We start from the raw sequence: 25484 nt of genomic DNA, 5'->3' as shown, positions 1-25484 counted from the left end.
CCCAGGAGAGTTTAAAACAGAAATATGTGCAGTTGATATCCCAACGCCATAAAGTTCCATACATAGACGCATAAACGCGCACACAGCTAAAAATGGTCCTCTGGGCTTGCCACCTCTCACTTCTTATTTTGCAAAATGAAATTAAAAATTAAGAATGGACCTCCAGAATGAATTAAGTTCTTAACCTGAGGCACCACTGTATGCTGTTTTAATTGAAGTCAGCAATTTAACACAATACAATGTATTTTGTTATATTCAGGAATATATAACTGTGGCGGCACAATTGCTGCTCGCGCCGCCGCACCTGGGCCAGGGCGGCAGGGTGAGCACCCCACGGGGTGGCACCTTGTCACCCTCCTAGATGTGGAACCCAGGGCGATCCACCCCCCACACCCCCGTTGCAACGCCACTGACTTGGGGACTTGGGGAGAGGAGAGGACTCAGTGGTGATGAATGAGCACCCCTTGTGACTGCTTTCCGGATTAGATTGCCTAAGGGTACAATCCTATATGCATTTGCCTGGAATAATTCCCACTGCACACAGTGGGATTTAGTTTCACATCAGGACGGGGGAGAAATTTTGATTCTGTTCTCATTTAAATCCAAGCCTGTAAAATTTGCACTTTCTAAAACAATGTGAGAACCAACCTTTGAAATTCACACTCAACCAAATGTTGTGATGTGGTTCTCCAACCAACCAAAGTTTACAAAAATGCACAAAGGCAAAGTGTGCACCAAAGGAAATATATTCCTGAATATAACAAAATACATTGTATTGTGTTAAATTGCTGGCTTCAATTAAAACAGTGTACAGTGGTGCCTCAGATTAAGAACTTAATTCATTCTGGAGGTCCATTCTTACCCTGAAACTGTTCTTAACCTGAAGCACCACTTTAGCTAATGGGGCCTCCTGCTGCCGCCGCGCCGCCAGAGCATGATTTCTGTTCTCATCCTGGAGCAAAGTTCTTAACCCGAGGTAATATTTCTGGGTTAGCGGAGTCTGTAACCTGAAGCATATGTAACCTGAAGCGTATGTAACCCAAGGTACCACTGTACAACAAAATGTGAAATTTGCACTAAATAATAGTAATCACAAATTGCTGCAGAAATCTAGAGAGCTGAATTTACTACTGGAAAAAATGAGGAATTGAGAGAACTGCAACTGGCAGATCTTTCCATCTCTGCTTCCAGGTAAGCATGCACAGAATTGTGGTTGTTTGTCCTGTGCAAATTGGGAACTCAGACGCTTTTGCACGGGGGATGGGTGAAAATTGCACAGGGCTGCACCTGTAGAAATTGTCACTACTTTCCCACTATTAAAGAAGCAGACACCCGGTTCTCTTTTCCATCTAGCCAACTTCCCCACTGCTTCTCTGCCTTGTGTGGTGATGTTGGCTTCCTGTCTGAGGGCAGGAAGTGGAGTCAGGCTCTTGTCAAATGCAAACATTTCCACCCTGTTTGACTAGATCCCGATTGATTTCCGTGTCACTCTGCCCTGCTGAAAACCCTGATAAAGTGTCGCTACCCACGTTGGTTAAACTGGCAAAGACTTTATATGGAGGCATGGTGATTTAGTACATTTTCGAAAGATTGAAATAATCTGGAAAAAGAGAAAGAAAATATTGTTATGAGTTTGCAGAGGGGGACAGACCCCTCGTAATGTCTACATTCAATTGTTAGAATTTGAGCAAACTCATAAATTCAAGGATCTAGCAAGGGCTAGAAATAATACAGGCTCTCTTCCTCTTTAGGCCAGTGTGGGGTGAGTTTTTGAAGAAATAAAAGGCTGATAATGGCCTGTTTTGTTTGATAACAGTAAAGGTAAAGGTAAAGGGACCCCTGACCATTAGGTCCAGTCGTGACTGACTCTGGGGTTGCGGCGCTCATCTCGCTTTATTGGCCGAGGGAGCTGGCGTACAGCTTCCGGGTCATGTGGCCGGCATGACTAAGCCGCTTCTGGCGAACCAGAGCAGTGCACGGAAATGCCATTTACCGTCCCGCCGGAGTGGTACCTATTTATCTACTTGCAATTTGACGTGCTTTTGAACTGCTAGGTTGGCAGGAGCAGGGCCCGAGCAATGGGAGCTCACCCCATCACGGGGATTCAAACTGCTGACCTTCTGATCGGCAAGCCCTAGGCTCTGGTTTAACCCACAACGCCACCCGCATCCCTTGATAACAGTAAGCCACTCGCAAAACATAAGACCCGCTGCCCTGTAGCTTCTGGGATAGGTTTACCATTGACCTGATGTAAGCAACAGGAAAAAGTGCCTTTGTAGTGGGCTGTTCCACCTCTGGTGGGGGACAGTTGTGCACCTCTGGATAATTTGCTCACCTTTGGTCCCCATCCTGCCCTCAGCCCTCACCTGTGGCTCCTAGAAGCTGTTGGCATGCGAGCCGTTGGGAGGCAGAGACATGAAATGGCATCAGAGGAGGGAGGAAAGGAAAGAGGGACAGAGGCCAGTGTTGTCCGCTGCACCCCTGACCATCATTCAAGGTACCTTTGCCACAGCACACTGGTTGAAAACCACTGCCCTACACAAATCCAGAGTGAAGTTCCTAAGGACTTGTATGCCTCCTTCCAGCAACTGCTGCAGCCAAGCTGGTGCCAAACGTATTACTTTGCTTTCCTTTGGACCACATCAGTGAGGGGGGTCTTGTCATCTGGGCAGTCCCAGGCTTGCACCCTTGCACTTTCGTGCTGCAAATGCAACAAAAATAATATGGGAGGCAGCAGTTATGAGTTATAAGTTAAACCTGATTGGCATGAAGTACAAGCACTACTAAAAGGGACGTGGGTGGCACTGTGGGTTAAACCAGAGCCTAGGGCTTGCCGATCAGAAGGTCAGCAGTTTGAATCCCCGTGACGGGGTGAGCTCCCGTTGCTTGGTCCCTGCTCCTGCCAACCTAGCAGTTCAAAAGCACGTCAAATTGCAAGTAGATAAATAGGTACCACTCCGGCGGGATGGTAAACGGCATTTCCGTGCGCTGCTCTGGTTCGCCAGAAGCAGCTTAGTCATGCCGGGCACATGACCCGGAAGCTGTACGCTGGGTCCCTCGGCCAGTAAAGCGAGATGAGCGCCGCAAGCCCAGAGTCGGTCCCGACTGGACCTAATGGTCAAGGGTCCCTTTACCTTTTGAAGCTCTAGGCTATGGTTTTCCCAGTAGTGATCTATGGAAGTGAGAGCTGGACCATAAAGAAGGCCGATTGCCAAAGAATTGATGCTTTTGAATTCTGGTGCTGGAGGAGACTCTGGAGAGTCCCATGGACTGCAAGAAGATCAAACCTCTCCATTCTGAAGGAAATCAGCCCTGAGTGCTCACTGGAAGGACAGATCGTGAAGCTGAGGCTCCAAGACTTTGGTCACCTCATGAGAAGAGAAGACTCCCTGGAAAAGACCCTGATGTTGGGAAAGATGGAGGGCACAAGGAGAAGGGGACGACAGAGAACGAGATGGTGGGACAGTGTTCTCGAAGCTACAAACATGAGTCTGACCAAAGTGCGGGAGGCAGTGGAAGACAGGAGTGCCTGGCGTGCTCTGGTCCAGGGGGTCATGAAGAGTCGGACATGACTAAACGAGAAGTGTGCATGCACACGAAAGCTCATACCAAGAACTAACTTAGTTGGTCTTTAAGGTGCTACTGGAAGGAATTTTTTTATAATGACAAGTTGTTATTCTATAGTCGATTACTTCTCCTTACAGGGATCTTCACGGTCATTTCTTTTGTTCTGTGTAATTTCTTGGTTCCGTGACGGTCTTTTTTTCACCGGCCCTCTTCCTCCGGCTGCCCTTAAAGAGGCAGCGGCGATTACCCAAGACGCCCTGCCCAGCCCCACCCCGCGGGCCGCCCTCCCCGCCCTCCCTCGCCTGGCGGAGCCCGCGCTTGGCAGGAGGCTGGTGCCAAGAGAAGGAGCAGAGCCGCGGCGGGAAGCGAAAGCGACGTCTCCCCTTTCCGACCGGGGCGCCGCGCTGCCATGGAGTCGTCCAGCAACGCCGAAGGGTGTATGGGCCAATGCACCGGCTTCATGCGCACCCACAAGGGAATGATCCTGCTGGCCGAAATAGTAAGAGGGCGCGCGCGGGCCGGAGGGATGGCGCGATCTGCAAAGGAGGCGGGGGGCGCCCGGGACAGGAGACGGGGGGGGGGGGTCCCTAACTTCGCGGGGCGGCGGACGCTGCGCTTTGCCCAGAAAACTTCTTTCTCGCGTTTCCATAACCCAGTTCCCTCCGGACCCCACGTCCAGCAAATCGACGAAGTTCAGGTTTTCCAAAGTGGTTCGGAGGGATAAGTTGCAGCTGGGGCGCTCCAACATGACGGTGTGGGTCGGGCGGAGTCTGCCCCCCACCTCCCACTTTATAAGTGGCTGGGCAAGAACAGGCGGTCACGTCCGTTAGTGGCGCCCGCCGAAAGTTGTTGGCATGTGTGGCACCGGGCGGAGGGGCTTCCTTCGCCACCCAAACCTTCCCCAGTATCCTCGATGCCCGTGCCAGCCCGCTTCCCGGCGCTGGGGATGGAACCCAGGCGTCCGGGGTGGCTTCACCGACCCCGCTGGAGATTGTGCCGGGCGGGGAAACGCCCTGACGGGGCAGACAGCGCAGCGCTGCCTCGGCCCAGGAAGAGTTAAGGAGGAGGGGCGGCGGACGTGTCTCCCGCGCGTCGTCGGGCCGCGGGTGGAGGGGAGGAGGGTCACGGGACGGCTGCTGTCCAGGGGGAGAGAGGGAGGGACGGTGTTGGGAGACTCAGCGGGGGCCCCGCAAGCCCAGAGGGGATGGATGAGCGAAGGACAATTGTCCCTTAAGCTTCTTCCAACGGCAGTGAGCCCCGGACGCCTTAAGCGCCTCGGTTTGCATTCGCTGAGCGCCGCTTTTCTCTTCCTGCTCGCTTTCCCTTCCTGTTCCCTGTTGCAACTCGATCTCGCCCCGGCGCTTTGCTTTGCGCGAGTTGGGCATCGTTAAGCCCCGCGGGGCAGAGACCCATCGCTTGCTGCGTCCCCTGGGCATGGCGAGCGTAGGGAGCCAGACTTCAACAAGCCGGGCTTCCCGGGTCCTCCCCTCCCCTTGACGCCTGCAGGTTTGGAAAAGCGGCGAGGCAGAGGAGGAAAAGGCGCTTTGCAGTCCCAGGCAGGTTCCTGTCCCCGCGGCTGGCGGTTGTTCGACGGCCTTGGGGTGCCCGAAGCCTGGCTGCTTGCCTCTCCCTGCCCGCGCAGGGCCTTGGTTTTGGGTGCGGCTGAGCGTGTGCCTCGCTGGTCGCCTCCCCGGAGCGCCGGGTGCGCGCATCACGGGTGACTCACCGTTCCCGTCTGTGGGCACAGAGTGTGAGTGTGTCTGGCACGGTAATTGGGAGCGTCTCTTTGCGGTTTGAATTTACAGCAGTAGTTGCTAAAGAGTTGCAAACTTGTAGGACCACGTGGCCCTGCTCCACCTCCCTATGACATAGATGGGAAAGGATAGGCTCTCCCCACCCTTCTGAATAGCTGTATATTTATCCTCGCTAGTTGTCCTGGGACTTAGTACAGCTTTTATTTTTCTGAAAATAGAGCTGAACTTGCACCACCCATCACACGGCCTCTTGCTTTCAGAGGGGTTCTTCTTGCTTCTCACGCGGTTGTTCAAGGGGTACAAGTTTCTCCAGAAAAATAAAAGCGACAACCCTCTTGCTCTCTCATAACTTGCCCACAAGAACTGCTTCCAAGTAAATCTGTTTTGGCAATGTATGCCAGAGTAAGGAAGCTACGCAGCCTATTTCAATACCAGGGTTCAGCGCTGGAATATGTGGAAGGGATGAAAGTGTTTCTGAGCATGAGGGGGTTAATGGAGTCACACACACAAACACCTGGGATTAGTGGGGGGGGGACAAGGTCTTTCAGACCAGAGGTTGTCACTACCAGGCAGCTTTGCTCTGTATCCCTTGGGGTCTTAAATTCCCCCCCCCAAAAAAAATGCTTATTAAAAAGCCTCTAGACAAATCATTGGGAGAATAGGTCTATTAACAGCAAGACAAGGAAGTAGAGCATCTACCTTCAGTGGCAGTAATGTCAGTGAATACCAGGAGCTAGCTGGCAGGAACCCTGAGCAACGTACAGGGTAACGTTTTGCATTGGGGAAAGGCTGTCACTCTGTGGCAGGGCATCTAATTTGCACGCAGAAGGCCCGGGTTCAACCCCCGGCATCTCCAGACACAGCAGGGAGAGATCCTGAAGCCCTGGAGAGCTGCTGCCAGCCAGTGCAGGTAGTCAGAGGTCTGATTAAGTCGAAGGCACCTTGCTACGTCTCTGTGCAAATCCCACTTGTCTGTTCTTTACCTACCCCTGGAGAGTGACTTTTAGGAGTGGAGCAGGACCCCTTCCTTCGTCTTTTCAAAGAGGGATAGGACAATATGGCTTCTGTCTCCATTATGGGTGTAGCCCTTTCTTTGCCATCTGTGGCAGAGAGGTTGTTGCTCTCCCCCCTCCCTCTTTCACAAATCTTTGCCACCTCCATTAATAATTAACAGAAACCGTTTTTTTCTCATTCAGTTTTTCAGCCCTGAGAATTGGAAGCAGAACCTGGACGTCTTGAGTCCTAATACGAGTATTTTACCTTCACAAAGTGGAGGATCTTAGGAATGTGGAAAACTGCCTCATGCAAAGTTTGGGTTGGTCCAAAAAGGATGTGCTTTAGCCAGTTTTTTAGACCTCTTTGCTCTAAGGGCTTAAAGCACAGCTGCAACTTCCCTCCTTTTGCATGATTCCTTGTTTGCCATGTTATCCTCACAACAACCCTTTGAGGTAGGGCTGAGGAGAGCGACTGGGCCAACAACTCTCCCGGTGCTTCGTGGCTGAGTTGGGTTTATAACTTGGGATTTTGCAGTCTTAATCCAACCCTCTGTAACCGCAGCACCACACGAATCCTGTGTTATGGAAACCAAACAGGAGATTGCTATTACTCAAATGCTGCAGGACCGATAATCTACCTTTTAATCTTAGAGCAGAGCGTGTACTTTAAGGCTTCAGGGCTGGGTGTTGTATCTGCGTGGGAATGACAGAGGGTTTTCCTTTTTTCAAAAAAGCGGGGCCTAGGAATAAATAGCAGGTCCCAACAAGGCCCACAAGGAAGGTGAAGAGAACAAGGGAAGGATTTATGCTTGCCTGTGCCGTGCTACGCCCTGTCACTCCCAAGGGCTCTGGGTGCAGGTGCGAGTGCTGCCTTGCCTTGTTTTTAAAATAGCAAGCAAAGACCACATGTTCATTGAGTCAGTTTCTCTTTATCCATTGGAAGCCACAGTGGCTCCCATCTTTGTGGGATAAACAAAACAAGACTCTCTGTGTCTGCCTGCCCCCGTTAAGGCCCAAATACAGAAGAGAACGTGGATTTGTTCCATATTGATTGAGGTGAAGTAAGTCCTACTGCTCAGTCTCCGTACAGTTGCCGTGTCAGATTAGAACATGAGTAGGCAAACTAAGGGCCGGGGGCCGGATGCGGCCCAATCACCTTCTAAATCCTGCCTGTGCACGGTCTGGGAATCAGCGTGTTTTTACATGAGTAGAATGTGTCCTTTTATTTAACATGCATCTCTGGGTTATTTGTGGGGGATAGGAATTCGTTCGCCCCCCCCCCCGAAAAAAATATAGTCTGGGCCCCCACAAGGTCTGAGGGACAGTGGACCGGCCCCCTGCTGAAAAAGTTTGCTGACCCCTGGATTAGAATCACGCTTTTCCTGTATTAAGCCAGTGTAGTGTTTGGGGATGAGGCACCTGGTGTGCTCTAGATGTTGCAGGACTGCATCTCCCATCATGTCTGAAGGTGGCCCCTGTTGGCTGGGGCTGATGGGAGTCAGAATCCTTCACTGCTTGGAGGGCTAGTTGAGAAGTTGGAATAATGTAGCAGCCTAATGTCACCTAAAACCTGCTTCTGTTTCACTGGAGATGCCAGGCATTCAACAGGGGAGATTTTGCATGCCAAACAGATACTCTACCAGACCCAGAGCCACAACCCAGGGAGAAGGCTGTGCCCCGTTATTGCTGGTTATCCCCCCTCCACAGGCTGTATCCACAGACCTGCAGACAGAAATTCTACGGTAGAGCGTAACCAAGCATAAGGCTAGGAATTAGCTATTCCCCCCGGAAAGGCACACAAACCAAAAACAATTTCTTTCTTTAAAATTTATTTTAAAAGACCATAAGAAAACATGCTAAAATAGCAGGCAAGAAAAATAAGAACATTGCATAGTCTAACTAACTTACATACTCACAAGGAAGCAAAGAGATAATAGTTAGAGTCCTTTCAAAGTTCCGCATTCAAAGGCTTTCGCAATTCTCCATCACAAAGGATGTAAGGACAGCTACTTAGATGGAACATCAGCAGCCGGCGATTTGTGGATGGCCAATCATAGCATTGGACGCGGGTGGCGCTGTGGGCTAAAGCCTCAACGCCTAGGGCTTGCCGATCGAAAGGTCGGCGGTTCGAATCCCCGCGGCGGGGTGCGCTCCCGCTGCTCGGTCCCAGCGCCTGCCCACCTAGCAGTTCGAAAGCACCCCCGGGGGCAAGTAGATAAATAGGTAACGCTTACCAGCGGGAAGGTAAACGGCGTTCCGTGTGCGGCTCTGGCTCGCCAGAGCAGCGATGTCACGCTGGCCACGTGACCCGGAAGTGTCCCCGGACAGCGCTGGCCCCCGGCCAATAGATGTGAGATGGGCGCACAAACCCCACAGTCTGTCAAGACTGGCCCGTTCGGGCAGGGGTACCTTTACCTTTACCTTTAATCATAGCATTGTAGAATTGTAGAGTTAGAAAGGGACCATGAGGATCATCTAGTTCAACCTCCAATCTCTGACCCAACTTGGGGCTTGAACCCAGGGCCCTGTTCTCCCAACTGAGCTACCCCTTCTTATATATCAGGTTCCCCATCTCTGATATAGCCTGGCAAAGGAAAACTATTATTTTAGGCCGCTCAACCCATTCTTTACTTTTACCCAGTCTTTTGTCGACAGTGTCTTCTGAGTGTATTCCTTGCCATGCTATATAGGTGACACACATTCAAGGGTGGTTCTGAGACAGTGTGCAAGGCTGTCATTTGGGAATCGGGGGGGGGGGGAATTGCTCCTGCTCAAGGTTGCAGTTAGGTGATTTCTGACTCTGGTCTTAGAGTTCCTCCAGACTTCCCTTTGCTCTGTGCTTTCCAGACACAAGTCCATACTTTAAAGCTCTGCAGCCAAGCAGGATTTTGTTTTTGTTTTTGTTTGTCCTAGCGCTTTCCCCAGGAAAACCTACGTTTTACTGCTGAATTGGAGCAAATGGCAAGCTGCAGAAAACACACACCTCTCCAACATCTTTTAGTCATGTTTTGGGAGTGGGGGGGAAATTCCAACCAGCTTTACTAAGGACCAGTGAAACAGCAAAACAGCAACTATCTTTCCATTTCCATAGAAATATCCCTCAGGCCTTATGTTAAAAGGGGGGGGGGAGTGAAGGAAAATACGTTGCTGGTAGAATAAATGTGAGAAGCCCTTTCTGCAAATATCCATAAACTAATGTGGATCAGCAGTAGCTATTACTATACGTTACAGGACAGTAGATTCTGTTATTAGCAGAAGTTATTAACATTATACATTACACAGTATTTTTCATCGTTTTGAGACTTGTGGGTTGAATTAGGTTAGTTTGTTAGAACAAGACGCACTCTCCCTTTTGGAAAATGTACAAGCATGTAGTTAATTCAGTTAGCATTCATTGGAACTAATGGGTTCCTTGTAATGCTGAGAGCAAGTATGAAGATATTTGGCTGGTTCTTGGCCTATGAAAGCTGGATTAAAAATCACACTAGGGATGGAATCCACAGAAGACAAATTGGGAAGTATAGCTTAGTAGTTGGAGGGCCTGTGGTCTCCCCCCACCCACTGACACATTTCTATTATTTAAGCTAATTGCCCGGTCCTGTGATTCCCCTCCTGCCAGGTAGCTAAATTCAGAATTACCCAAAGTAGATAAATAAATGCAGGCAGCAGCGTTGATTCACTAGGGGTGGGTGGGGAGAACACTTTCAAATATCACAAAACTTCTGTTAGGACTAACTAAAAGCCACACTAGTGTTTGAATGTCACAGTCTCTGATAGGGTTTGGGTTTGCTTTGGGGTTTTTTAAACCAGCCCACGCATCAGTATTTGAAAGCAGCTCAATGCGCAGGAGATAATGGCGACTGCCACTCAGTCACAAGCTTCACTTGCCTATATCTATGCAAGAAGCAGTTGTTGGTTGGCCCCATCTGCTCAAGAGCTTATATCCGTTTCTGCACAATTGGCAAGATAACTTCAGTTGTCTGTTCCAAGCCCTTTTAAAAACCCATTTCCTTTTCTCTCTCAACTTTGCCCATGTAACAGCTCTGTATCCCGTGCCTGGGGTGGAGGACGTATGCTTAATTCCTTTCCACGTGTTATGGGAAAACTCAACATATCCCACCTTTTTGCTGTAATTACAATGATTTGGCACATACAGGGATTCCCTGGTGCTCAAAGCACCTCCCATACATTGGCTTGATAGTAGTTCAACTGCTCCTGCAAGGTAGGGCACCCCCGCTATGAGGATGAGAGCGGTTTGGTGCCCTAAGGCAAACTGGTGAGTTCATGGCTCAGGGGATGTTTTTAAACTGGGGACGGTCCCAGCTTGCATTCTTGGTTCATCTGTCAGCATTGTGCCTGTGGGGGTGCATGTTTTCTGTCCTTGGCTGCTATCTGCTTATCTCCCGCTTGGACTACTGCAATGCGCTCTACGTAGGACTACCTTTGTAGGTGACCCGGAAACTACAAGAATGCGGCAGCTAGACTGGTGACTGGGGGTGGCCCGAGATCACATAACACCGGTCTTGAAAGACCTACATTGGCCCCCAGTACGTTTCCGTTCACAATTCAGAGTGTTGGTGCTGACCTTTAAAGCCCTAAACGGCCTCAGTCCTGTATACCTGAAGGAGCATCGTTCTAACTGGACACTGAGGTCCAGCGCTGAGGGCCTTCTGGCGGTTCCCTCACTGCGAGAAGCCAAGTTACAGGGAACGAGGCAGAGGGCCTTCTTGGTAGTGGCACCCGCTTTGTGGAACGCCCTCCCACCAGATGTCAAAGAGAACAACAACTACCAGACTTTTAGAAGACATCTGAAGGCAGCCCTGTTTAGGGAAGCTTTTAATGTTTGATGCATTACTGTATTTTAATATTTTGTTGGAAGCCACCCAGAGTGGCTGGGGAAGCCCAGCCAGATGGGCAGGGTATAAGTAATAAATTACAGTATTATTATTATTATTATTATTATTATTATTATTATTATCCTTCTTCAGCGCCATCTTGATTCTACCACCCCCTATATTAGAAGTTCTTTCTGTGCTTCTGCTTTTAACTCTTTGGCATTCCTCTTGGGCTCTTCCCGTGGCAATTCTCTCCCCACTCTTTATTTCTGGCCTGTGAAAGTGGAGGCCTGTTCCTTTATGTTTTTATTCTGGACCTTGGCATACTTGGCAGGAGGCTCCTAGTTTGTTTAGCTGTTGCCCCAGTGATTCCCTTCACACACACACACACGCTGCTTCCGCCTGGCGCGCTGGCAACCCCAGTGTGCTGACGAACAGATTGGCCCTTTGTTTCCAAGGTCCACAACTGGAATGCCTAGCTGTAATTGTGTCTACCGGTTGCCACAGCTGGAACATCTCCTGCAAGTGCTCTTCCTTCGTTGGAGGAGAGGCCCTGTGCCCTCAGACATCTCTGGAGAATGCATGCCTAGGAAACCCATGTTAAATCCCTGGCATATTTAGCTTAAAAACGTATTTGGTAGCAAGGCTGGGTGGTGGGTGGCGAGCAGGGAGACCCATGCTTGAGAACTGGAGAGGCAGAGACTCTGCCATCTATATATAGAGAGCACAAGTGAGTGAGACTCGAGGCCAAGGCATGCTTATTTTTCTCTCCAAGATCTGCCCGTAAATAGAATTCGAGTCCTTCAGGCTCTGGCAGGTTAATTTGCCACAAAGCAGATGGAAAACCCCTTGCCCCAACAGTCCCCACCACACCCAGATATCATTTGGGGTGGCCCCCTTTTAAAAAAAAAATTAGCAATTTCAACATAACAAAGTATCAAAACATATCATATTCTTTATTTTTCCCCTTTCCCCCCAACCCCATCAAACCCTCCCTCCCTCCCCCAGAGACTTCCCTCAGCTCCTCTCTCTGATTTCTCAGCACATATTGCTCTCTGCACGTTAAAAAATTATACATATCCTTACATTATCTATCTGCCATGTTATCAACCAATAAATTTGTGGATGTTTATTCAAAACCTGCCAAGGAGTTCAATTCATTCTGTTGTCTTTTTGTAAAAAGCTCCCATTCTTCCTTAAAGTCACAGTTGTCCTTATGACGCAATTTGTATGTCAATTTAGCCAACTCTGCAAAGCTCATCAATTTTTCTTGCCATGGGGTGTCCCTCTTGATACATTGACGTATGAAAATAAATGGCTGCTAGATTATGTTACCAAGCTAGAAAACTTTTTCATTTTACAGGCAGCATAATGTCACTTTGTAGCTTGCATTTGGTGTGTGTGTGTGTGTGTGTGTGTGTGTGTGTGTGTGTGTATACACAGACATACTGCCAGCTACTTGGAATGCAAGCAAATACAAATCTCTGGTTTTTGGTTTGGGGGCTGGAAATCACTAAGCTGTTAATTTATCCTGGTGCCCAACATGCTGGTTTTGTGCAGAGAAGCAAGGAGCGAGAGTGAGAAATCTAGTGTGCGTCCAAGCCACGCTTTTGAAAGCCTGCCTTCAGCAATCTCTAAAGGCGCTCACCCCTTTCATGGGCTGTGAAAGTAGCTTCATGAATCAAATTATTGGCAAGGAAAACAGGCCCATCGTGCAGAACTCACTGACTCAGAGTTTCCCACCAATTTCCTTGGTTCGTCCACCTTCCTTCCAAGACTGGTTCAGTTCCACCAAAGCCAATCTAAGTGAAATTGTGGGGAAATTCTTTCTGAAAGGCTGGAACATCTGGTCAATGGAGCATGGTTGCTTTTGGAAACAGAAGTTTGGCAGACTGGACCAAACATCTCCCATGTAGGGAAACCTGAGGTTAGGCTAAACTAGTTTAAAACGCAGGTGAGGATTATAGCTGAATGCTTCTTTGTCAAAAGCATCTAGGTTGTGCAGTGCTACCATACTGGGGCAGGCAGAGATGTACCCAATGTGCTGGAGTTTTTACAAAGAAAAGATCTGAGCATATCAGACCATCCTGCTCAGGAGGGCAAGCCCAAGACATTTTGGCACCTGAGGCGAACCATAAAACGGCGCCCTCCACAGGGAAGAAGGGGTGAGTGAAGATCTATATCGGGAACAAGGATGGAAGGAGACCAGCAGCACCTCCAATTTGCCAAGAGGCCACTACAGTGGTACCTCAGGTTACAGACGCTTCAGGTTACAGACTCCGCTAACCCAGAAATAGTACCTCGGGTTAAGAACTTTGCTTCAGGACTTGCCAAGGAAACTGAAGAACATTTTCATGTATGTGACAACAGCAGCAAGAGTCTTAATAGCACAAGGATGGAAGAATGAAGAAATCCCGACCAAAGAACTGTGACAAGAGAAACTGATGGATTATGTGGAACTGGCGAAATTGACACACAAATTGCATGATAAGGACAACTGTGACTTTAAAGAAGAATGGGAACCTTTTACAAAGTATTTAAAGAGACAACAAAATGAACTGGACTCCTTGGCAGGTTTTGAATAAACATACACTAATTTATTATTGATAAGATATAGACAGATAAATTAAGGATCTTTACAATTTAATTATATGCAGAAAATAACATGCGCTGAAAAAAACAGAGAGAGAAGCTGAGGGGAGGGTGGGGTTTTCATTTGGGGAGGGGGGAGGGAAAATGGGGGGGAATGATGATGACATGTTTTTGATAAATTGTTATGTTGAAATTTCTAATAAAAATATTTTTTTAAAAAAGAACTTTGCTTCAGGATGAGAACAGAAATCATGCTCCGGCAGCGCGGTGGTAGCTGGAGGCCCCATTAGCTAAAGTGGTGCTTCAGGTTAAGACAGTGGTGTAGCGTGGGTTGTCAGCACCCGGGGCAAGGCAAGTAATTTGTGCCCCCTAACCCATGGATTTGCGCCCCCTAACCCGTGGATTTGCGCCCCCTAACCCTAACCCCCAGATGTTGCGCCCGGTGCGGCCAGCCCCCCCTGCACCCCCCACGCTACGCCACTGGGTTAAGAACAGTTTCAGGTTAAGAACGGACCTCCGGAACGAATTAAATTCTTAACCTGAGGTACCACTGTATAGAGGGGGCAGCCAAGGAGGGGGCAGATCCAGCCTTGCAGAAGCATGCTGGAGTTGTTGCTGCCACTGCAAGAGCATCAGTGGGCGGGGCACTCCTTGAAGGCTTAATCTGCTGTCCCAATCAATTCTGCTGCCTGCAGCGGCTGCCTCACCTTGCCTCATGGGTGGAGCGGCCCTGTTGCCCAGGCATTCCAAGTGCAGCAGTCTCATTTCTTTGTTTTCACACCAGAATTATTAACAGTTTTATACTGAGTCTCAACTAATCCTGCAACAATCCTGGTAATACCTGACCAGATATCAGAGAAATAAATTGTCTACTGCAACTATATACCAATATATTATTATTATTATTATTACTACTACTACTACTACTACTACTACTATTTTATTATTACCCCATCCATCTGGCTGGTTGCCCCAGCCACTCTGGGCAACTTCCAACACATACAAAAACATCAAACATTAATAGTAACAATCTGATCCAATATAAAAAGTCACAATAACTTTAAATTATATCAAACAAAGCAACATTCAGCAATCCATCAGAATCTAACAGAAAACAGTAAAATTAAACATCAGCAAATGATAATTACAGTGGTACCTTTGGATGCGAACGGGATCCATTCCGGAGCCCTGTTCGCATACTGAAGTGAACGCAACCCGCGTCTGTGCGGCTGCGCATGCGCGGGTTGTGATTCGCCGCTTCCACGCATGCGTGTGACATCATTTTGAGTGTCTGCGCGAGCGGCAAAACCCGGAAGTAATGCGTTCCGCTAGTTCCAGGTCGCCGCAGAATGCAACCCGAAAACACTCAACCCGTAGCTACTTCAACCCGAGGTATGACTGTAAACAGTTTACACTTATCAACCACAAGAAGGAATTACCAATCTATAATCAATGAAAACAATAGCAAATTGTAGTGCATAAAATACCATGAAACATACAAAACCATGTGAAAAGGTCAAATTGAGAAACAAGGACATGCAACTTATAAAGCTATTTAAAAAACCCAAAAACCCTGAACTCCTCTCTTCCCAGGTTCTGGTCTGGGAAAGGCTTCCAGGGCTGGAATATGGAGCAAAGCAGGTGGAAATGGCATTGCCTGATGAGGAGGAAGAAAGTCTCTCTCCCCTCATAAAATGATATGTCATTATATTACCTGTTTACAACAACTAACTAGGGCTGGGTGATATCCGGTTTTCAACATTGTGATATATCACCATCTAAACATTATGATATATTGATCTATGCCACTGCACAAGCAGAAATGCTCACGCTGACAGAACAATCTCCTGAGCACGATGTTGAATTCCACCCACAGGCTCCATCAGTGGAGGGAGAATACAGTGGTGCCCCGCAAGACGAATGCCTCGCAAGACGGAAAACTCGCTAGACGAAAGAGTTTTCCGTTTTGGAGGTGCTTCGCAAAACGAATTTCCTATGGGCTTGCTTCGCAAGACGACAATGTCTTGCGAGTTCCTGCTGGGTTTTTTCCCTCCCCTCCCCCTTTTTCTAAGCCGCTAAGCCGCTTATCAGCTGATCCGATCAGCAGATAAGCCGCTAAAAGCTGCTAATAGCGCTAATCCGCTAATCCTTCAAAGGGCTTGCTTCACAAGACGAGAAAACCGCTAGACGAAGAGAATCACAGAACGGATTCTTTTCGTCTTGCGAGGCACCACTGTATAGCCGTTGTGGCTGCTAGCTGATCAGGAATAGCAATAGGGAAATATCTGCCTGCCTAGCTAACAAGGGCTGTTGATACGTTTTTAGGCACCAGGCAAAATTATTTCTCTTTAATCAGGCCTTTGGCTGATTCTATATCCTTTTAAATGTGTTTGTGGGAGGGAGCATTACTGGTTTGGCTTTGTTCTTGCTTTTATTATGTATTTTGTGTTCTCATTTTGTATTTTTATGTCGTGAACCACACTGCGATCTTCAACGGGCAGTATATATTAGAAATAATAATAATAATAATAATAATAATAATAATAATAATAATATGTGCTCTGCTGAGCAGGCCATGAGATCATTTGGAGTTCCTGTTCCTAAAGTGTCCTAAACCTCTTGCTGGAAGAGGTAATTTTCAGTCCCAGGGTTTCACTTCTGAACCCCAACCTACCGTATTAGCTCTTTGAAAAATGCTTCTTTGGAGGTCTTTAAGCAGAGGCTTGACAACCATATGTCAGGAGTGCTCTGATGGTGTTTCCTGCTTGGCAGGGGGTTGGACTCGATGGCCCTTGTGGTCTCTTCCAACTCTATGATTCTATGATTCTATGATTCTATGATTTTATGAAATGCTTCATTTATGATTCCTATTAAGTCTATTATTTGTACCCCACCCACCTGACTGCCAGTTCTTCTCTCGGTGCTTGTCTCCCCCCCTCCTTTTCATGAGTTCTGCCCTTTGACGGCTCTTTTTCTCCTTTCTCTGCCAGATTGCGTGTATCCTCATCCTGATCTGCTATGGGGCTTCCGTGACACCGGGCTACTCGGGTTTAGCCTGCTTCATGCTCATTTACGGCATTGTCATCTTCATCTTCTTCATGTGTAACTTGCACCACCAGATCACTTTCATCCACTGGGGATGGACGGTAAGACTTCTCTTCTGCCCCTGGCACTGGGGTGGGGCAGAGCATTCACACAGGATTCCCAAAGGGCCTGGGAATGTGGGGCCCACACCACTTTACAAGAGTCTTCCCCACCTGGGACTACAACTTCCATCACCCCCAGTCAGCATGCCCAAATCATCTGGACTGTGGGTGAGAGGGGGGCAGATTAGGTTGTGGTTCAGTGGGGAAGAGCAGCTTGCATGCGTCTGTTGCTTAAAAGTATAGGCCAGGCATAGGCACACTCAGCCCTCCAGATGTTTTGGGACTACAACTCCCATCATCCCTGACCACTGGCAGGGCCTTGCAGAGCCAGGCAGAGGCCGGGCCAGGTAGATAATGTGCCCCCCCCTTTTTACCCTGGGGATAACTGAAGTCTTATAAACAAGTAAGTATATAAATAATTTTCACAAAAGTTATGCTGACAAATAATTTTATTTCAAGGCTTGAACCATATCTGCATATAAAGACAAAATGGAAAATATGGATATACAATAGTGCTTTAAAAAAATACATAGGGAAAAGGATTATTTTAAGTATTTACATTTAAAAATGCTTTCCTAGCTTTCTTTTCTGCGAATTCTCGAATTTGGAAAAACCAAGCAACTTTGCCTTATTGTGGTTTATGTTTATCATTGCTAAACCATTTAGAAGAAGAAGAAGAAGAGTTTGGATTTGATATCCCGCCTTTCACTCCCTTTAAGGAGTCTCAAAGCGGCTAACATTCTCCTTTCCCTTCCTCCCCCACAACAAACACTCTGTGGGGTGAGTGGGGCTGAGAGACTTCAGAGAAGTGTGACTGGCCCAAGGTCACCCAGCAGCTGCATGTGGAGGAGCAGGGAATCAAACCCGGTTCACCAGATTACGAGTCCACCGCTCTTAACCACTACACCACACTGGCTCTGGCGTTCTTTGCGCCTCCGCGTTCACCCCAGTGCATCCCCTGCAATTGTGAATATGCTGACCAAGGCCCCCTTTGGAATCGGAGGTCCAGGTCAAGTGGCCCATATGCCCCCCCCCATGTCTGGGCCTAACCACTGATCCTGTTAGCTAGGGATGATGGGAGTTGTAGTCCCAAAACACCTGGAAGGTCAAGTGACCTCTGTCTGGTATAGGCTTTGTCCCTGCCCTGCTCCTTCCTCCAGTGTGCTGGGGAGGAAAAAAACCAGAGGCTGTCTTCAGGTTGCTTGTCAACCAGCACTCACAGGATATACCCCCAAATTCAAGAACAACACTTTGCACACCAATATGAAATCATTCTGCAGTTTGTCCCCCACCCCACGCTGACTGGCTGAGGACAAGGAGTGACCATGATCTGAGCACTGTGCGCTGACCTGTTGTTCATGTGGGAATGTTCTGGGGTGCAGGAGAGGATATATTGACTAATTATATCCTTATCCAACTTGTGCTAACAAGTTCCCACAATATCAGCAGAGTTTATAGACATTCCCCTTTAAGTTCGCAACGGTAACGTGTGCACAGGTTCGCTAGAACCTCTATAATAATTACTCTGGTAATTTCCCCTTTTGTTCCCTCTTAAAATACAAGACACGACACAGTCTTTATAAATGTTTACTCACGTTCTGTTCACAATATGATCCCAGAAGGCAGACAGCTTAAAAAGGTTACATACATTCAGAATCTACCTTGTAGCAAGATAGTCCTTATCTCCTCTCTTGGCTGGGAGCCAAGAGGGCATCCTCAGATGCTTCTTCATCAAAGTAAAATGGCAGAGAGAGAGAGTGGCTGCCTGCCCTGTGCTTTTGTCATTACCTGCACAGGTGAGGCCACACCCACCTCTGGTCACATGCAGAGGAAGTCCGTCCCCAGGAAGTTTACCTGCTTGCTGGACAGACATCCCTCCCCATGTTCTAACATGTACACTCTAGGAATGTTGTCATTGACTGCTGCTGTGTTTACACCCCACAGTTCATTCACTTGAAACTGCTTAAAGCATGGGTAGGCAAACTAAGGCCTGGGGGCCAGATCTGGCCTTATCGCCGCCTAAATCCAGCCCGCAGACGGTCCGGGAATCAGCGTGTTTTTACAGGAGTAGAATGTGTCCTTTTATTTAAAATGCATCTCTGGGTTATTTGTGGGGCATAGGAATTTGTTCATTTCCCCCAAAAAAATATAGTTCGGCCCCCCATAAGGTCTGAGGAACAGTGAACCGGCCCCCTGCTGAAAAAGTTTGCTGACCCTTGAAGCATGGGATGGGGTGGGGAGGTTTTCCTTGTGGACAACCATGGGCGTAGCCAGGATTTTTGTTGAGGGGGCAGGACTTTGTTGGGGGAGCAGAACCAATGTGATTGGTCAATTAGTTAAGTATTTCTATTGTTTTACTTCATGGGGGGGGCAGCTGCCTCCTCTCTTGGCTAGGCCCATGTGGACAACCCTTCTGGCTGTAGCTTGGCTAATGGCAGTCAAGGCGAAAGAGGTGACTCCTGCCCTTGTAGAATAGGCTTCGTTCCAGCCATGCAAACTTCTGAGGTTTCTACGCACCAGCTCCCCATCTCCACCCAGGCAAGCAACAGACGTTGTGGTTCATGGACACTTCCCAATGCTGGATTAAGCCCTGTGGAGGCCCCTAGGCAAGCAAAATCCTGCCCCCCCTCTTGTAAAGGCTCTCTGGTGGGATGGCATTGAACTAAGAAAGATTGATTGTACATTTCCTTCAAGATCAAATCAATATTATTTTGACCCATTGTCACCGTCCCCCTAAAAGGCATGGGACCCATAGACTGGTGCCTACTCAACCTATTTGGTAATCTGGTACTGACACTTTCCTACTAGCTGAGGAGAGTGTGGAGCAGGACCAGCGAGGGAGGTGGTCTGGGCATGGACTGGGACGTTGATCGAGGGGCAGGCAGAGTCCTGGAGAACGGCACTGAGTCCCCAGGACTGAGGATTCCCACCCCTGGTTTAAAGCAATGAACAAACTGGGCCACTGTGTCTATCTGTGCCAGGGGGTCTCCACTGAAACAAACCAAATTCTGCATTTTAAAATATCCTGCCTACATTGCGCTGAGTAGAACAGGGGAGGGCGACCTCCTGGCAACCCGTACAATGTGTTTGTATGTTCTTTACTTAGCTATTAGGGACGTGGGTGGTGCTGTGGTCTAAACCACTGAGCCCCTTGGGCTTGCCAATCGGAAGGTTGGCAGTTTGAATCCACGCAACAGGATGAGCTCCCATTGCTCTGTCTCAGCTTCTGCCAACCTAGCAGTTCGAAAGCATACCAGTGCTAGTAAATAAATAGGTACCACTGCAGCAGGAAGTTAAACAGCATTTCCGTGCGCTCTGGTGTCTGTCACGGTGTCCCATTGCGCCAGAAGCAGTTTATTCATGCTGGCCAAGGAAAGCTGTATGCGGACAAACGCCAGCTCCTTTGGCCTGAAAACGAGATGCGCGCCACAACCCCATAGTCTCCTTTGATTGGACTTAACCATCCAGGGGTCCTTTACCCTTTTACCTTTATAATTCACTATTTTAAAAAAAGCAAGGACTTAAGGTGGCTCTGTCGGACCACCTTAAGTCTCAAAAAAAACCCATCTACGTTGAAGTTATGGTGGTATTAAAAATATATGTCAGTGATTGGCTCAGAGGTAGGTGGTTGGCTCAGCTAATCCTGCTTTAACTTCTTTGACAACCCTAGTTCCAGTATTAACTTTTTTCTCCCTTTCTGTTGCCTCCTTTTAGGATTTCATAAGGGCTCTCATTGGGGCTGTTGCTTTCCTCATCACGTCCCTTATCGTTCTCATAGGACACAGAGATGGAGCTGGCATCGCAGCTGCGGTACATAGAAGCTAAATTCACAAAAATTCACGGAGGGCAGGGAAAGGAAGCTGGAGTGCTGATTTGGCCAGCAGCGGGAATATGTAGGAATGTTGCTGCAAACGGGGAGACACGTGGCACATTTGGGCTTTGCTAGTTGGAGAACTCCTGTAAGGATCTCCTCTACACCCCATTTAGCAGGACCCTTTGAGAAAGGACCTCCAGACACAATGAGAGGGCTCTCTGCAGGCACAGCTATATTAAGGTTACCAGATTTTTTTTCAATGAACCCAGGGACACTTTTCAACTTCAGTAGGAATGAATGGATTTTGTCAGGGGACTGATTTGTAAATCTAGGGACTGTCCCCGGGAAACGGGGACGTCTTGTAACCTTAAGCTATATGGCATGCATGCAGTAAGTGGGGAGATAAAAGTTGTTCATCCTTTCTCATAGCGCTTCGTGGACATCCAATGAAGCTGAGCTTTGGAAGGTTTAGGACAGATCAAAGAAAGGGCACATTCAAACTATGGAAGTCACTTCCCCAGAAGGCAGCGAAGGCCACCAATTTGGAGGGCTTTAAAAGAGGATTAGACAAATTCACGCTTTAAATCACTGGGACTTCAGAGAGCTTAACTTTGTCCAGCTCATGCCCCAAATAAATGCACAGTCAGTGCAACCGAATCAAAATTGCCATGCCTCTCAGCGCAAGTAGCTGCTTTAATTTAGAAGAGGCAAAATGAAGCTTGACAACCCAAATAGAGGAATAAATGGGACTATTCTACCAAAAGCAACTGCCAATAATATAGAAAAGTCCACTTCCTACCTGGAGTACAACTGCAGAAATGTACTCTTAAAAGCAGATGGAGGCCTATACTAAACTTCCACTTCCTTCCGACAGGTGATTGGAATGCTGACAGGAATCCTTTTTGGCTACGATGCCTACACCATCTTACCAACCCTCAGGAAATCACATGCAGCAGCTCCCACTGGTAGGTCTTCTCTGTGCAAGGAAGAGTGTGATCCTGCGGCAATTGGCGGCTCTTAGATGGCTTTTGCTTGGTGCATCAGTAATCAGCCAGCCAGCCAGACATAAGAGAACTTGCCAGCTAGTACACACACACGGTTGAAGGGTTTGCATGCTGAACAAGCCCAACTCTGTTTCGTTTCATTTGCAAGCCTCAGCCTTCCTCACTCAAGGCCCTGGCTGAGTTACCATTCAAGTTCTAACTGCTCAGAAGCTGGGTGCCCTTTCCTGCCGGCGTGGTAGGTTGTGAGTCCCATAAACACTGTGCTTTGATATGTTTCCCTAGCAGGGGCACCATGTAGAAGGGGCTGAGGGGGCCCCCAAATTTTCAAGCAAGTGACCAGGTCCTTTCAATATCCCACAGCCTACCCATGGCGGGTATGGGCCTCATCAGGCCTCCCCACAGCTGGAGCTTCCCTTTTAAAATGCAGTGGTACCTCGGGTTACAGACGCTTCAGGTTACAGACTCCGCTAACCCAGAAATAGTACCTCGGGTTAAGAATTTTGCTTCAGGATGAGAACAGAAATCGCGCGGCGGCAACAGTGGGAGGCCCCATTGGCTAAAGTGGTACCTCAGGTTAAGAACAGTTTCAGGTTAAGAATGGACCTCTAGAATGAATTAAGTTCTTAACCGGAGGTACCACTGTAGCAGTTTGTCACCAGAGCAAATTTCTCTCCACTTTTACTGTGTGAGTAAAAGGTCATGCTTGCAGACCTTCAAATTGTAGTTGTGATGGACTGGGGATTAGAACATGCAGTGAAACCAGATGATGGAGAAGCAGGATGGACAAGTCAGGCAAGGAAGAGAAGAGGGAAAACGTTGTGAAACAGCAGCCAGGTCCTATTCAACAGTCCAGGAAAAAGGGAAGTTTTGCAAGTTGATCTTGTGATTTTGCAAGTCACACTGTCTAATGTTTTTGCTGCGCACACCACTTGTCTCATCTCCCTTGTTGAAGGTTCATGGTTCCACTTGGGGGGCAGGAGCTATGTTTTGTATGGTATTACAGTCATAGTGGCTAAGCCCCTCTTCTGCACTGCAAGGTGCAGTCATTTGTAGGTCGATTAATGCACCACTCACTTGACGGTGCCTTGTATGTGTTTCTGCGAGGGTTGTTCGTTTGTTGTTGTTGTTGTCTCGCCCAGTCTACCAGATGTTTAACTGCTATTTACAGCCTTAGAAATTAGCACATTTTGCAGCTGGCTTTTGACCAAGTGAAGATGCCTGGATTCCAGGATGGTGTCTGACATCTCCACCACATGGAGATGCATGCCTGGGGATCCTTGGATCTGGACTGTTTTCACACACTAATAGCCCATCCTGTCAAATTCTATCCGTTATATTTTATCTGCACAATCGGAATGAATTTCTGGAACCAAAATGCAAGAAAAATCTGTGCAATCTGAGCAGGAGCAGTCTCAGAGGTCAGAATAGGCCAATAATCAATGTGGACTATCGCTGGATCAAGTGACATTTCTTCTTTAAGTTCTCCAAGCTCTTAACTGAGCTCAAGGTTGTCTCTGAACTACTCAGATGTTTAACTGTGAACCAATCCCAGTCAGTCCCACCATTTCAAAATTAAGACTTTAAAGCTGTCTTGCCCCAAAATGGCAACTAGGCATTCCGTTTTGGCAATTGTAACCTTGGTTTAGGGCAGGCACTCCCAAACTCGGCCCTCCAGATGTTTTGGGACTACAATTCCCATCATCCCTGACCACTGGTCCTGTTAGCTAGGGATGATGGGAGTTGTAGTCCCAAAATATCTGGAGGACTGAGTTTGGGGGTGCCTGGTTTAGGGAGACATTTGGCCCCTAGCTTATATATCTGAGTTTCTAACACTGGCTTATATACTAAAGTCATTCCCAGAAGACCCCCATCTCCTTAAGTGTAACTAGATATACTCAAAGCAGTTGACCAAATTGAATGGTCATTTGTGTTAAAGATACTGGAGATACTGAGTGTGGAGAATCGCTTTCTTCACTTAGCAACCATGTAAGTCAGTGGTGTGGTGGACTGCCATCTCTCTTCTCCCCTCTCTGTATTAGTGACAGAGCTATTTTATCTTATATTATTTTCTGCCGATTCTGTTGTTCCTTGTTCTTTATCATTACTTTTTACATTGAAAACATGATGATTTTGGCATTTCTCTGCTCCTTTACAGGTCCTTCAGATGGGATCTGAAGACACGCCGTTCTCTTGCTTCCACATCATGACTAGGCCCCAATCCTGGACCCATCACCTTTAGCTTCCTGCTGGATCTCCTGGTAGAAAACTACCCCAGTCTATAAATTTGACAATGTCATCCCTCTCTTTTGGACGTCTCAGTGAGGTTCACCAATTCTTGAGAAAGATAATTCCACTCTTATTTCCGCCAACACTCTCTCCTATTTCTGACTTACTGTAATTGTGGAAAACAAAGGTAGCTTCTGTCAACTTGACAAAATAATTATTGGCCCCCATTAAATGGGATTATTGAGAGAGGACGGAGAGGGGAAGCTTCAAATCAGTTTAGGGGCTCAAGCAGTTTACACAGTGGGCTGAGGGGGGAGGAAATGGGACCCCAGGATTCTATCTCCAGTTCTAGGAAATGTGGGGTGGAGAATGGAGTGGAAGAGAACTCCACACACTCATTTTAAGTGCCTTCCTTTTTCTGTGCCTCAGTTTCTCCTCATTTAAAATGGGGAGAGCGGACCAGAGGCTGGTGCTTGCATCTACTTAGCTTATGCTCACTCTGGGATCTCCAGCCTAAGAGATCACTGTTTTTAAGAAACATAATAAAAAAGCTTAGGGAGCATGTGTTTTGATGACTCTAGAAGACAATGGACCTAGTTCCCTTGAATGTTGTTGAGAATTTATTAAACCACCTTGACTGCCAATTATAATGGAAGTGATTGCCTTTTTTGTTGTTGAACTAACACTCAAACTTCATCTCTCCCAGCCAGCCTTCAGCCAGCCTGCCCAATATGGATCTGTCTTTTCTCTCCTTTTTCCCAGCACATTTTGCTAAAGATATTCTTTACCTTTCACCTCACACCCAGTTACCCTGGCAACTTTCTGTCTGCCCTGGCCCAAGATCCCTCTTAAATGGGCCATCAACACATTTTTGTCATGTTAGCGCCTCTATCCCAGATGAGGCCCTGGCTTGGAAAAAGATTAGCCGGCATTTTTCCTCTGGACTGCAGTCTTCCCTTCAATATTCCAAATGATCAAAATCCTACCATTTATTAATTTCCAGGGTTTAGGGGGTCCCCCCCAAAACTCACAACAATATAAATATATAAAGTCACCTCCCCACCACTCCTTGCACATCTGTGCTTCATGTGCTGCAATTCTGCATAAACAAAAACGTGGTTGCAAAGATGTTTTGGAGTTGGGTGGGTGACACCTGCTGAAATTTTATATCGGGGGGTCTGAGTCATATCTTGGGGGGTCAGAGTGTGGGGCTCCAATGCTTTGCTTAGCTTCATTTCCTCTTAGTTTATTGCTCCCACTCTAATGTAAAATGAGCAAACATTTCAGAATGGGGAAATAGATGCAAATATGCCCACTTTAATACCGGTCACAGAATCCAGTTTCCTTGGAAGAAAACTTGAGTTGCTTTGGTGTAGACCTTCTGCTTTTTATTTTGGTGTCATGCAAAGTGGTCCTAGCCTTGGTTATGGGCTCTGGGTGATATATAGATATATATTGATATATATGCAAACAGGCAAAAGGGTACAGGTGCCTTTTTCTTCTAGGGGAACGAGGAGCTGTTGCATCACATTATCCTTAAGATTATATCTT

General features: G+C 47.7%; 1 protein-coding gene and 1 long non-coding RNA gene across 2 annotated transcripts in view; one reads left to right on the top strand and one right to left on the bottom strand.

Moving 5' to 3' along the window:
* Positions 1-25484, bottom strand: part of LOC309522359 — a 205901-nt gene that overhangs the window by 123522 nt on the left and 56895 nt on the right. The gene's annotated exons all lie outside the window — the stretch shown is intronic.
* PLP2 (proteolipid protein 2) lies at positions 3887-24583 on the top strand. Its single transcript, XM_082205575.1, has 5 exons — positions 3887-4066; positions 16734-16889; positions 20604-20699; positions 21578-21668; positions 23863-24583. The coding sequence occupies exons 1-5, from the start codon at positions 3977-3979 to the stop codon at positions 23880-23882; spliced, it is 453 nt and encodes a 150-aa protein (XP_082061701.1). The 5' UTR covers positions 3887-3976; the 3' UTR covers positions 23883-24583.

This window comes from Podarcis vaucheri (genome assembly GCF_965113315.1).
Source record: "Podarcis vaucheri genome assembly, chromosome: 17".
Classification (NCBI taxonomy): Eukaryota; Metazoa; Chordata; class Lepidosauria; order Squamata; family Lacertidae; genus Podarcis; species Podarcis vaucheri.
The sequence above is the reverse complement of the archived record's forward strand: the minus strand, read 5'-3'. Positions and strand labels throughout refer to the sequence as shown.